Below are 13970 nucleotides of genomic sequence, written 5' to 3'. Positions count from 1 at the left end.
AAGAAGAAAATAATATAGGAAATTTCCTTTATTTCAAAATCATAGACTTGGGGATCATTCCTAAAATAAGGAATCTACCAAAAAAGAAACAAAAAACGGAATGGCTCAGTAGAGGGCATTAGGTATCTCATTCTTCATCACCTGTTAGCTGACAGCATCCCTGTTCCCTCAACTCTTGGCCCCTGACACAAAAGCCTTTTGTGTTTCCTCATCAGGATCTTATTAGTGTCCTCTTCATTCAGCCTTCCACCTCTCAGAACCAGACAAATCTGTTGATTGAGGACTTGCTTCCTCTGTTGGCCACTGTTTCCACCCCTCTCCTACTCCAGTAACTGGGGTCGGCCCAACAACAGACCTCCGGACTGAAGTGATGTAACATTTACCAGCAGGCTTTGAACACTGTTTTTGCGGGTACCTGCTTCCAACTATAAATTGGAAATGTGCCTCACTCTACTCTGTATACCTGGATCACCAGTAGAAATGACAAGAAAGAAATGGCATTAGTGTTGAGATTAGAGACAATCTATATATGAATGTATGAAATGTATAGAAATAGAAAATAAGAGGAGAGTCCACAACAAACCAACATTGTCAGGGTTAAAACATAAGTCCCGAAAGGCTTTCACCAGGTCCTTAAGAATAACATTACAAAAAGTGACATTAGCAACCATTCTAGAAGAAACACACAGCCTCTGTAGAAATACAAGTAAATTCGCTCTTTTTCCGTAAAGGAGCATTCAAGTGCATTTTGTTCATTTTTACAATAGTGAAAGAGAGTGCCCTTCAGTCAATTTTCTGTAATTTTCAGGACCTGGTACAAATTATTATATTTTCTCCCTTTAAATGTCAAGGGCAAAAAGTGGAGGGCTCCCCCGCCACCCAGAGCCAAGCGCCTGGGCCAGCAGGGGGAGCGGAAGGATCCCCTGTGCTCAGAACACAGGGGCGCCCCGCGAGGACCCGAGTCCGCGGGGCGCTGGCCTGGCGCGCGCAGAACCTCGTGCCCAGAGGTTCCGACGCCACACGAGCCGTCACAAAGCCCGATGCCAACGTTCGCCTCAGCGCCGTAAGCTTCGCGTCTACAGACTTCGGGGTCGCCCAGAAGCCAAAGCCCGTCGAAGGTGCAACCCTGCCGACTCGCGAGCATGGATAGCTCCCCGACCAGGTACCTGGGCACGGTCAAGGCCAGGCAGCCAGCCTGCGCCCGGAAGAGCCGGTCCACATGGTTCCCATGGCTCCGAAGCTTCCGATGGTTCCCATGCACCGGGCCCGCCCGCGGCACCTGCCTCCCGCTGGGCCGGGACGGGGGCCAAATCCTGCGCCACCGCCGCTGCCGGGACTGCTGGCTCCGGGTCCGCAGGTCGCTCCCCGCCGCCCTGCGCCGCTGGAGGCGCTACTGGGTCCGCGGGTCCTCGGCGCCCCAGCGCTGGAGGCGCCTTCCCCGCGGGCCGCCCCTCCGCACCTTCTCGGGGCGGGGGTTTTCCGGCCATGGCAACACTTTAACGATGAGGTCCCTGTGGAACGCCCGCCACACGCAGAGCCTGGTGGACATCCGTACCGCCCCCCGTGACATCCTAGGCAGCTTGTACACGTATGCGCCCAGCCAGGACTCCCCGGACCCCTGTGCCAAGGAGACCGGGCTGAGGGCCCTCAGCCGATGCGAGAAAAGGAAAAGGCGGCTCGACGGGCCTCTCAGGTCTGAGAGCCCCGAGCCCAAGAGAAGAAGGCAGAGCCCCGAGCCTGGCCATCGGGCCTTCCGGCCCGGGTGGAGGCATGGAGTGGTCACTGCCTTTGTGCCCAGGCCTGGGCCTCTGAGAAGCAGCTTTTGCTCCCAGTACAACAGCCTCTGAGAAGAGGACACTGAGCCCCGGCCTGACCAGCAGCCCTGACTGAGCCTTCCCTGTCTGCCACCCCACCCCAGCCAAAACTCCCGAGATGCCCGAATGTGCCCACAAGCCATTTATATAAATAAAAAAAAATACAAAGTAACATTGCGGGCATAATAAGAGGGGGCCGGAAACCAAGTAGATGGTCATTTGGACACTTTGCCTGTGTTGTTCTTTCCGTCTAAAGCCTCTTCAAATACTGTTCAAACATGAATTTCAAGGTTTCCCCTTTAGAGAGTCAGAGAATGAGCTGTAAACATAGCAAAGTCCCTTCTCCCTCCCATGGAGCACCCTTTCTAAGGGGGCGGAGACAGAAGGTAAACATTTAAATACATGTCCACACTGACAGGTGGGGAGATGTGCTATGAAGAGACCAAGGCAGGAGGAGGGATGCACACAGCTGCACCGACACACTGTGGCCCAAGCGCTTCCTCTGTCCCCATCACCATGGAACCCACTATCCCTTACTACGAATTCAAGGCCTTCATTCCGTGTTTCCACTGGGGGGCAACACGTCATGCTTTAACACGGCACCTCAGCAAATAAAAGGAAAATATGTTATCTACTTAGAAATAAAGATGTCCAAAACATTAAAATTGTTGGCTGAAAATATTAAACTCAACATTTTCAATGGAGACAGTTACTGTTACATACAAAACACCCTGGGCTGAAACTCTATAAATCAAGCTTTCATTTTGAAGTTTACTACCTGCCATTTGCTAGACAGGAGACAAGGCATTGCACTCTGCATGAGTTACCAGAAAGGGCTTGAGACCTTCGTGTGTCAGTGAGGGTACGGTTAACTGCTTAGGGTCTTCCTCGATAGAAGAGGAGTAAGTATCCCTCCTACATGATGGTTTGGCCAGGAAAAGTAAGTCAAAGATTTTAAGCCCACAAAACAGTAAGCTTCTGCTCTACAAATATCAACTATAGAGACAGAACTACAGAGATGTGTTTCCATTTGGTTCCAATCTAGGCAGTTGAACTGGTAATGAGTAAACCCACTTCCCAAAGTAGCCAGCTTGTGGGGAAAGGGCCAGGGGAAAGCACACCCCTGCTTCTGGAGCCAGCTGCAAGGCAGAGGCTGCACAGGACGATGGAGACACCCTCGTGGGCTGGGGCTTCCTCCTTGTCTGGATGATCCTTTGGGAAATTAACAGATGTCCTGGCTACCGCAAGAGTAAGACACTGAGGTCCAACAAGAGATAAAATGTAGGCGGTGGGGAGCTCCTTCTCCTGTGGCCATTCCCGCCACCTTCACCGTGGGAGTATCCACCCAGGGGACTCAGGTGCAACACGAGGGAGAAATGGTGGGTGGGACACCGTCTGCTTGTGTCCACTGCAGCCCAGGAGACGGGCCCCTGGTTTAAGAGCCACGACGTTAAGCATGCTTCATTCACTCACAGATGTTTACCAAGAGCTAACAATGATTAGCCACTATGGTTAGGGAGGGTTAGGAGAAGAGTTCTACGGCAGGGGAATTCAGATTGCACAACCCTGCCCATAAGTGCCGGGTCTAGGAGTTTAGTGCTATTAAGACGCTTGAAGATCAAGATCACAGTGTGAGCTCACCAGAAGATTAAAACCAAAGTGGGAGCCAAAACTCCCGAGATGCCCGAATCTGCCCACAAGACTCCATGCTCCATCGGAGAACAGACCCAGGATAGAGGGGAGGGCACAGGGCTTCTGGATTCCACGTGGTTTGTCCACGGTCTTTGTCAGGAGGGGCTCTAATTTCTACCCACAGTAGAACTTCATGGTCTCCAAGCTTTGAGCACCGTTTTCAATTTTATCAGCTGAGCGTTCCCTGGGAGCCTATCAAACACTCTGTCCATCTGCAACACAAGACTTCTCTGGGCCCTGGGCCATGAGGCCAAGGCCCAAGTCTACCCTGCACTGTGCGGCCCTGTATTCCTGAAGTGTGGCCCGTGTGGGCACTCAGTGACCGTGATATGAATAGATGGATGAATGAACTAACAGAACGCAGTAATGAGCTCCATTGTTTTTACTCACTGTTTCTACATTATTCCAAGAGAGAGTAACTGAGAAAGTAAATTGGGCCAGCACAGCAATAATAGAAAAGGGAGAAAGGAAAGGAGGGAGATTACTTCCCTAAAACTTTGCCTACCCAGTCGCAAATATTCAGACGACAAAACACAGACAACTCTCTAGTATAAGAAGCCTCCTGAATACAGTGCAGGTAGAGGTAGCCGAGAGGAAGTGTCCATGGAAGGAAAGTGGGTGCTAAAGGAAGTAACCTGAAGATGGATTTACAGATTTCAGTAGATAACTGACTTAGCGACCAAAAGATGCAGATTCCTTCCAGTGACAGATTATGTCCAACCAGCGTGACTTCTTCCATGCCCTTTCTTCTAAATGTGACTGAATGTCCTCTAAGATTTTCACAAAAGGAAAAATTAATCAGCCAACAGCACTGACTGAACTAAACATGTCTTTTAAAGTACGTTTTGATGTAATCAATAAACTGAAATGCCTAAATCTTACAAAGTTCTCATCACAAGAAAAAAAAATTATATCACAATGCACGGTGACAGATGTTAACTAGACTTACTGAGGGGATCATTTCACAATACACACAAATATCAAATCATTATGTCATATACCCGCAACTAATATAATGTGATCTGTCAATTATACCTCAATAAAAATAAATAAATCACTGAAATGGCATTAGCACAGCTAAACAGCAAACCTACACTTTTAAGATTTGTAAATATAGATGGGTCTGATGGAATTCTTTGTATTCACTGGAATAACAATTTTGTCCGACTGTTTCACAAAGCTGTAATATTTATACATACACAATGGCTCCTGTCAGCAAATCACTAAAAGGGTAGAAATGTCCACTCCCATTCCTCGAGTGTGGGGAGCCCTGGTCTGAAGGTAACTGTCTAAGAACTGGCTCCACTACCACTTCTCATCAGTGGCGCCAGACAGGGCCAACTAGGGTGGGAAGAATCAGGCTCTTGTTTCTGGAAATCAAAGGACTAAATAGGAGCTGGGCTGCTGTTTAACAGGCATGAGACCGTTCATCCCCTTACCGTGGATACAAGAGCATGTTGTTCGTTCTTAGATCACAAGGCTTATCCTTGCCTAATTAGGCAGAGGAAGAAATCCATTCCGTGCCCTACATCATTTTACTCAGAAAGAGAACACTATGCCTGCGTTAGACTTCTGCCTCTCCTGCTTTTTTATTTTCTCCTTTTTTATTCTAAAAAACCAATATTGGAGTAAACTAGGCAATTAGATTTCTCAGTGTACCTGGAAAATAGACTGAAGTTTAAGCTTAATCATATTTTCCTGAGATACTAATACTTTCAACATTAAAAAATTCCTATGAAACGATTTTAGAAAGTCTGGCCTAAACCTTCTTATAAAAACTTGAAAACACCTGTTTACCATCTTCAATCAAAGTCCCAAGAAACCTTCGAGTAATCTGATCTAATGAAACCAGAACTTTCTACCACTTAAACTTGTCCTTCCCTCTTCCATTGTACTTTGAAGAAAATCCAGGGAAGAGCAAGAAAACCACTTGATATCAAGAATTGTAAGTAATGCTTTCAAAGGAACTGTCTCGTTTCTGTCACATTTCGTCCGTCTTCCATGACTCCCAGGGCCGGCTTCTTGCGTGTGGGCCCGTGCTGTGTGGGACCTGGATTTACCCATCATTTAAATCTCAGGGCCTACCTAGCAGCCTACACAGCAGGCTTCCAACACAGGTTACTTAATTCTCTGGCCCCCATCCAGCAGTGCGGCCCACAGGCGGCCTCAGGAGAGCGCCATGAAGAAGAGGCTTCTGCTTCTCACACCTCTGCCTTGGGCGCTCTGTCAGCTCTTTCTCTCCCTCACTCCCTGACAGCACCGCGAGGAGGCGCGATGGAGCTTGCCTGTCATTTCTGGCCCTTAAAGAGCTCAGGCCGGTCTGATCGAAACCTAGACGCACTGTCTTCCCGCCCCTAACACACAGCTTCCCTCCCCCGGCCGTGCTGGCCTCAGCGACGTGCTCTGTTCGTTGACTCTCCTGGCTCCACCCCTCCTGCGCTTCGCCCCTTACCTCCCCGCAGTCCTGCTCACTGGGGGATGGAAAAGGGAGGTGGGAGAGGGCGGGGATCCGACAGGAGAGAAAAAGGCAAGCTGCTTCTTCCCAAGCCAGGCTCCTTGTGCTGCCCTCTGGCCGCTGGTGGCCCTGCCGGGGCGGGTCCTCGCGTTCTCCACCCAGAGTGCACCCGGGGGGCCCCAGGAGACAGGTCTGGGGGCCTGCGCACTGCCCCTTCCCCTGACAAGGACGACGCAGTCTGGCCGAAGGCTTCCGTCTCGCCCCTCCCTGCCCGCTCTGCCGCCTTCCCTTTGCCCTGCACTTGGATCTCGGGCCCCACAGGCAGCGACTCGTGCAGCTCCCTCCGGAGGCCTCTGCTTGGCCCCGGGCAGCCGTCCGAGTGCAGGCTGTTGGCAAAGCCGCCCTCTCTCACCCAGCCACGGAGGCTCAAGCCAGCCTTTGCCTTCAGACTTCTCCAGCTAAGAGGCAGGCGCCAGTTTCTGTTCCACCCACGGGACAGTCTCAGTGGCTGGGGATACCATCACGGTGGCTCGCGCTCCAGGTGCTGCTACTCTGGTGGCAGCAGCTGGAAGTGGCCCTGGGAACGTCTGCAAGCTGGGGAGTGATGTGCCCCCTCTCTCCTCTCACAGACGACTCCTCTCTCTACTAGCAGCGCTGCCTGACCTGAGGTGGGCGGGGGAACACGCAAGGGGGCCACTAGTGTGGCCTGGGCGCTAACTCATCACATGGACCCAGCGGTCAGCTCCCAGCGGGCTGCGTGGTGCACCCACAGTGGGACCCATCCCCGCCCCTGTCCTGCGGGGAAGGCCGTGGACACGCCACACCCTCTCTGCAGGGCCTCGCCCTCTGCCTCTCGGACTCTCGACCTTCTCTTCCACTGCCCGCTTGGGGTCATGGTGACTGCACCCGTTCAGCTCTCCTGCAAGTCCTTCATGGGTGTGGCCAGGACCTCGCTTTAGAAACAACACCCTCTTGCAGAGTCAATCCAGCTTATATTGGGTCAAGGGTAGGCTGGCGGTAGGTTCCCAGATATGCAGAGGAGACACTGAGCCCTGTGTCACTGGACGTGATCACGCTCGATATGAGATGCCGTCGTTAGGACTGGGTGAAAGGTGGGACGGAGAGTCTTCATTACTCTGTTCATTATTTGACTATCTTTGGTGAGTTACTCTTTACATCTTCCACCCAGCGCATCTCAGTAGCTCTGAGATTTCTGCAGTATCCATAGAATAAGCAGTGACAGGATAGGAAAAAATCGATGTAAAAAAACGGCCAATGTTCAAGACTTGAATGCCTAAAGCCATCCTAGCAGGCATTCTTCCCACCCTCTAGAATCCACTCTGCCTCACACTGGCACCAAAAGACCTCTGAAAAGCACATTTGAAATCTGATCCATTTGCCAAGCTAGTGGTGTCTTTCTATTACCCACCACACTCGGGAGAGGCAGCCTGTCTGGGAAGCTGTTTTCAATTCATCTTGCATCCTGTGGTGCCCTTTCCCATAGAGGAAACCTGCTCGTGTAAAGAAGCAGCCACCATTAGGGGGCCGGCACGTGTACTGCATCTTAAACACATCCTGATTCATGAGGCAGCCCTCAGCCCCCAGCCCCCTGAGAGCAGTGCTGCTGGGACTCCAGCTGCCTGAGCGTTCGCAGGAAAACAATTTGTTGACCCCAATCTAGGTTTGCACTTTTCAATTTTTCAACTGACATTGGCAACAAAAGCCTCTATATAGCCTAGGCACCCAGTTCCAATTAAAACACCTTTGCAAATAAACCAGATTACATATTCACAGACTCCTACAATGTCCGGTTCCAAAAAATCAAATTCCCAAAGTGAATTCCTCAAAACTAATCTGAAATGTTACATATTTATATTAACTTTTCCTAAGAATGGAAATGTGATATAACACACTCATTTACAAGGTGAAATGTAGGTACTAAGAGGAAGGAATAATACAATGAACACAGCAATGTATAAAATCTGTTGATCAAAAATGACAATAAGATAAAAAGAGACTAGTTGAGGGGCTAGCACTGAGATGACCAGCGGCTTTTTTCCTCATATTCTTCTTTTTTTTCGTGTTTTAAAATTGAGGTAGTTTTATGTACAATATTATATAAGTTTCAGGTGTACAACACAGTAATTCACAACTTTAAAGGCTATAACTCCATTTATAGCTATTATAAAATACTGGCTACATTCTCTGTGCTGTATAATATATCCTTGTAGCTTATTTATTTTATATATAGTAGTTTGTACCTCTTAACCCTCTACCCCTATCTTGCCCCTCCCCCTTCCCTCTCCCCAGTGGGGACCACTAGGTTGTTCTCTATATCTGAGTGTGTTTCTTTTTCTTATACTCACTACTTTATTTTTTAGATTCCACATATAAGTGATAACATACAGTACTTGTCTTATTATTTCACTAAGCATAATAGCCTCCTAAGTCCATCTGCGTAGCTGCAAGTGGAAAATTTTCATTCTTTTTTTCGGTTGAGTAGTATTCTATTGTACGTATATGTATATGTGTGGATGTGTGTGTGTGTGTGTGTGTGTGTGTGTGTGTGTGTGTGTGTACACCACATCTTCTTTATCCATCCTTCTGTTGATGGACACTTAGGTGGCTTCCATGTCTTGGCTATTGTAAATAACGCTGCTGTGTACATTGGGGTGCATGTATCTTTTTGAGTTAGGGTTTTTCTTTTTTTCTGATATATACCCAGGAATGGAATTGCGGGGTCATATGGTAGTTCTATGTTTAGTTTTTTGAGAAACCTCCGTACTGTTTTCCACAGTGGCTGTACAATTTACGTCCCCACCAACGGTGTACCTGGGTTCCCTCTTCTCCTTATATTTTTCCTTTTTTATTTTTTTTTTATTTTATTTTATTTTTATTTATTTATTTATTTTTTTTTTGCGGTATGCGGGCCTCTCACTGTTGTGGCCTCCCCCGTTGCGGAGCACAGGCTCCGGACGCGCAGGCTCCGGACGCGCAGGCTCAGCGGCCATGGCTCACGGGCCCAGCCGCTCCGCGGCATATGGGATCCTCCCAGACCGGGGCACGAACCCGTATCCCCTGCATCGGCAGGCGGACTCTCAACCACTTGCGCCACCAGGGAGGCCCTCCTTTTTTATTTTTTGGAAGGCAATCTTCTCATTTTTATTTTTAAAAGGTTATTATAAATTGTTTTGGAAAGAATGCTTCCGTTTAAAGGCATAAGATAAAGGCAAATATATCTTTTCTAAAAATCTATAAAACAGGAGAAAAGTTCACATAGGGCATCATTTTTTTTTACCTTACACCTCCTTCTTTCAATTTATTGAATCATGTGAACACGTTACATATCTTAAAATACATACGTGTGTTGTGTATATATGTGTGTTTGTGTACACACAAATCCACATATCATATGTTTATTTTGCTCCCCCAAATGTTACTCTTCTGTTTTATCCCTTATATTCACAGCCCATGCATGATACATTGTGGGTCTGAGGAAGACAATAAATAGAAACCCTCTTTGCCAAGTTCTCAATAAAATTGAGACAAAAGAATGAAGCAGACAGGAGACCAAAATTAAAGGCTGTGTTGGAGGATATGACTTTTATCAGCGGGCAAATTTCCTTCCTAATTTTAAAAATATCCTGCGATGAGATAAATTCATCTATAGTGACCCGGGCAGAGCTGAACTGAGGCAGGTATCACCATATTCTGGTGTCATATGCAAGATATTTAACACCTTAGGATCTGGCCCCTACCAATCTAAACAGTCTACAGCTACAGACAGCACGGACAGCCGTGTGGGTGTGTAAGCTTGCCCAGGCAGGGCCTGATTCTGTACTTAGTGTGGGGAGCAGCACAGAAAAATGCGTGCTGAGGGCAGGCCGGCTCCTCAAGAGAAGGGAACCCATGCCCCGTTTATCCTTCCAGCCCACCAATCAAATCAGTCATTTCACCTCTCAAGGGAAGAGTGAAGTAAGGGAGTAGAGAGAAACCAGGAGTGTTACCCTAATCACAAATGGAGATGGAAGGAAACATCACAAATAGGGAAGATTCCTTCGCAAGAACAGATTCAAATGTAAAACTATTAAAAGTTGTACTAAGGCTCTGAAGAAAATAAACAAGGTGCTGTGACAGATACCAACAGTGCAATGAACCTATACATATGTAAGTTATTTTCAAAAGGAGTGCTGTGCACTTCTCCCCTTGCCCCCCAGGTTCATATGTTGAAGTCCTAACCCCAAATGTGAATGTACTAATATTTGGAGATAGGGCCTATAAGGAGATAATTACAGTTAAATGAGGTCATAATGGTGGAGCCCTGATAGAGAGGATTAGCGCCCTCATCCAAAAAGGCACCAGAATGCTCACTCTCTCCCCTGCCACTTCCCCCTCAACAAAGAAGAGGTCATGTGAGCATACAAAGATTTGGTGTTGCCTACAAGCTGAAAGAAGAGGCCTCAGAATGAAACCTACCTTGTCAGCATCTTAATCTTCAACTTCCCAGCCTCCAGAACTGTGAGAAATAAATTTGTTGTGTAAGCCACCCAGTCTGCGGTATTTGGTTATGGCAGCCAGAGCAGACCAATACAATGAGAAGGGAACTCTTTTCTTTCTATCTTCATCTATCTATCCATCTATCTATCTGCAAGAGAAATATTTATACATATATAGAGAGAGAAATGTAGAAAGCTTATGACATGTAACTACAAATTTTTATATTGTCTTCATAGTGCCTATTGAATGAAGAGCATTGTTAGAACATGATATAAACTATAAGCTGAGCTAGATTATAAAGGTTGTTTTTAATGTTAAATTAAAATGTGGGGCTTCCCTGGTGGCACAGTGGTTGAGAGTCTGCCTGCCGATGTAGGGGACACGGGTTTGTGCCCTGGTACGGGAGGATCCCACGTGCCGCGGAGCGGCTGGGCCCGTGAGCCATGGCCGCTGAGCCTGCGCGTCCGGAGCCTGTGCTCCGCAATGGGAGAGGCCACAACAGTGAGAGGCCCGCATACCGCAAAAAAAAAAAAAAAAAAAAAAAATTAAAATGTGGGTCCCTTAAAAATTAGATGTGTACATTATTTTCAAGATTGAGTTTTGAATTAATGTCCTGTCTCAAATAATACTGCAAACAATCAATTTAGACTTTTCATTGCTTACTTACTCAGTTGCTTCTCTGTTGGGAACTCTTCTCATGGAGAAAGCCACCATCGCTTTGAAGAGATATTCTTCATTTGTATCCCAGGCATACTGAAAGAGAAGTAAAACCGAAGGTAAAGTGAAGAGGCATGGGGTAAAAATTGGTCCATTGGGTTCTAACTGTGGCCACGCTGGTGTTGGTGTGTGTGTGTCTGTCTGTCTGCATCTCTCTCTCATCTTCCTCATACAATAAAGACTGGAGACCATGATAAATCATGTCAGCATAATGTTCAGGATAGAGTTTCCTGGCTGTTCTATCATTGTAAGTGTGGTGTGTTTCCCATGGCATTATCTTCTTCCAAATCTGCAGTATTAGTAGCCAGTCAACAAATAGGGCATTTGGACATCTCATCCTGGACATAAACAGTTGATTCCCTTCTTTCCTTTCACCTTTCCCTCATAAACTGACTCCCCTTCTCAGCCTCCTTCCCTTTATTAACACCGGTACAATTTTACTTTTTATATTCTTAGCTGAAAACTTGAGTGTACGTGTGTATATTATGGGCTGAATTGAACCCCCCTGCAGAGAAATTCATATGCTAAATCCTACACCCCCCGTACCTCAGAATGGAACCATATATGGAGATAGTGTCTTTACAGAGGTGATTAGGTTACAATTAGATGACTAGGGTGGGCCCTAATCCAATATGACAGATGTCCTTGTAAGAACAGGAAATTTGTCACAGACACATACAGAGGGAAGACGTGTAGACACAGGGAGAAGTCAGCCATCTAGAAGCCAAGGGGAGAGGCCTGGAACACCTCCCTCCCTCACAGAACTCAGAAGGAACCGACCCCGCTGACACCTTGATCTTGGACTTCCAGCCTCCAGAATGAGAGAAAACAAATTTCTGTTGTTTAAGCCACTCAATCTGTGGTACTGTGTTACAGTAGCCCTAGCAAACTGAAGTGGCTGACCCCATATTTTAGGTGGTAATCAAGTGTAACGGGAGAAAATCACAAAACAGCTTTTGTGGCTTAACTCTAAACTCATGATGACCTACTCCCAAATTGCCTGGGATCCCCTTAGGATTCTCCATCAGTTTTCTCTCTCTCATGGTTCACAAGGACTATTTCAAAGCTCCTTCAGGCCTCCTCAAATCTCAGTGCTCCCCTCAAACCTCACTCTCACGAGGCGCTCTTGTTTTGTAAGTTACTGATACATCTCGAGTCATCCACTTACACTCCCCCGCCCTCCTGACACCAAGTATAAAACTTCCTCCATAGGCACATGTCTTAGCCACGTCCTCCCCTGAAGGGCCAGATGTGGTGTTTCTCCTCCTGTCAACGGCTGATCTGTCCACCTCTATTAGGAACGCTTCCATTCGGCCCTTCCCGGGATCTAAACAATACAGTTTCCCCCTCTCTTCTGTGCATTCAGTGCTGACTGGAGGCTCTCCACTGACTCTGAACCATGCTCAAGTCTTTCCCATTAAAACAACAGCAAAACCAAATCACTTTATTCAGTCCTGCTTCTTCTACCCATCGCTGTCTCTCTCCTGCCCTTCACAGCCAAAATTCCCAAAGGACTTGTCCATCCTTCTGTCTTTACATGGTCACTGCCCACTTACTCTTTTTTTATATAAATTTATTTATTTTATTTATTTTTGGCTGTGTTGGGTCTTCGTTGTTGTGAGTGGGCTTTCTCTAGTTGTGGTGAGCAGGGGCTACTCTTCATTGTGGTGAGCGGGCCTCTCATTGCGGAGCACTGGCTCTTTTTGCGGTGCACAGGCTCTTGTTGCGGAGCACGGGTTCTAGGCACGTGGGCTCAGTAGTTGTGGCACATGGGCTTCAGTAGTGGTGGCTCGCGGGCTCTAGAGCGCAGGCTCAGTAGTTGTGGTGCACGGGCTTAGTTGCTCCACAGCACGTGGGGTCTTCCTGGACCAGGGCTCAAACCCGTGTCCCCTGCATTGGTAGGCGGATTCTTAACCACTGCGCCAGCAGGGAAGCCCCACTGCCCACTTATTCTTAACCTCCTCCACCATCTGCCTTCCAATCCCTCCACTCCACAAAGCAGCTCTCTCACGTTACCAACGACCTTCACGTTGCCCAACACAATGAGCAGTTTTCAGTCACGCCTTGCTTGGCCTCTCAATGGCATCTGATGCTCTTGAACAGTCCCTTCATCTGAAAACACTCTCTTCCCTTTCGTGATACAGCGTCGTCCTGGTTTTCCTCCTGCCCCTCCGCCTCCTCTGCAGGTTCACCCTCCTCTACAAGGGCTTTAAGCTTTCGAGAATCGCTAAGCTCAAGGCTAGCCCCTCTCCTCTTGCCACCCTCCGCTTTCTTCCTCAGCCCTGTCATTACCACCTCAGTGCAGGTGACACAGGAATGTGTATCTCAAGCCAGCTCTGTCCTTGCCTGTTTGTCAATAATACCTCAAAGTCAGTAAGTCCAAAATTAAAGCCATGGTTTTCTTGTTGGTTCTTGGTTCCCTGACTCGTAAATGGGCCATCATGCATCCAGCTGCATGATTAGAAACCAAAGCTTATCCTTGACCCCTCGTCCTCTCTTCCTTGTCATCCCATCCCCGTGGCTCTCAAATCCCTTCACTGCCCCCCTCTCTCCACCAACACACCGCACTCCAAATAGCCACCATCTCCCACCTGCACTACTCCAACTGCCTCCCAACTGGCTCCTCCTCTCTACTCCAGTCCCCTTGACTCTGTCTTCCACACTGTGGCCAGAGTGTCTTGTAAACACAAATTCTGTCATGACACCCCTTTCACGAAACTCCTCATCGCTTTAAAGATAATATCAGGGACTTCCCTGGTGGCGCAGTGGTTAAGAATCCGCCTGCCAGTGCAGGG

At 47.8% G+C, this 13970-nt stretch overlaps 1 protein-coding gene across 1 annotated transcript in view; it reads right to left on the bottom strand.

Annotated features, from left to right (window-relative positions):
- CLTRN (collectrin, amino acid transport regulator) overlaps positions 1–13970 on the bottom strand; it is a 48214-nt gene that overhangs the window by 22691 nt on the left and 11553 nt on the right. The window contains exon 5 of the mRNA XM_060086565.1: positions 11126–11211. Coding sequence (XP_059942548.1) covers positions 11126–11211 — 86 coding nt within the window. The remainder of the gene's footprint in view (positions 1–11125; positions 11212–13970) is intronic.

This window comes from Mesoplodon densirostris, chromosome X, assembly GCF_025265405.1.
Source record: "Mesoplodon densirostris isolate mMesDen1 chromosome X, mMesDen1 primary haplotype, whole genome shotgun sequence".
In the NCBI taxonomy this organism is placed as follows: Eukaryota; Metazoa; Chordata; class Mammalia; order Artiodactyla; family Ziphiidae; genus Mesoplodon; species Mesoplodon densirostris.
Note: the sequence above shows the minus strand (reverse complement) of the source record. Positions and strands in the feature narration are given on the sequence as shown.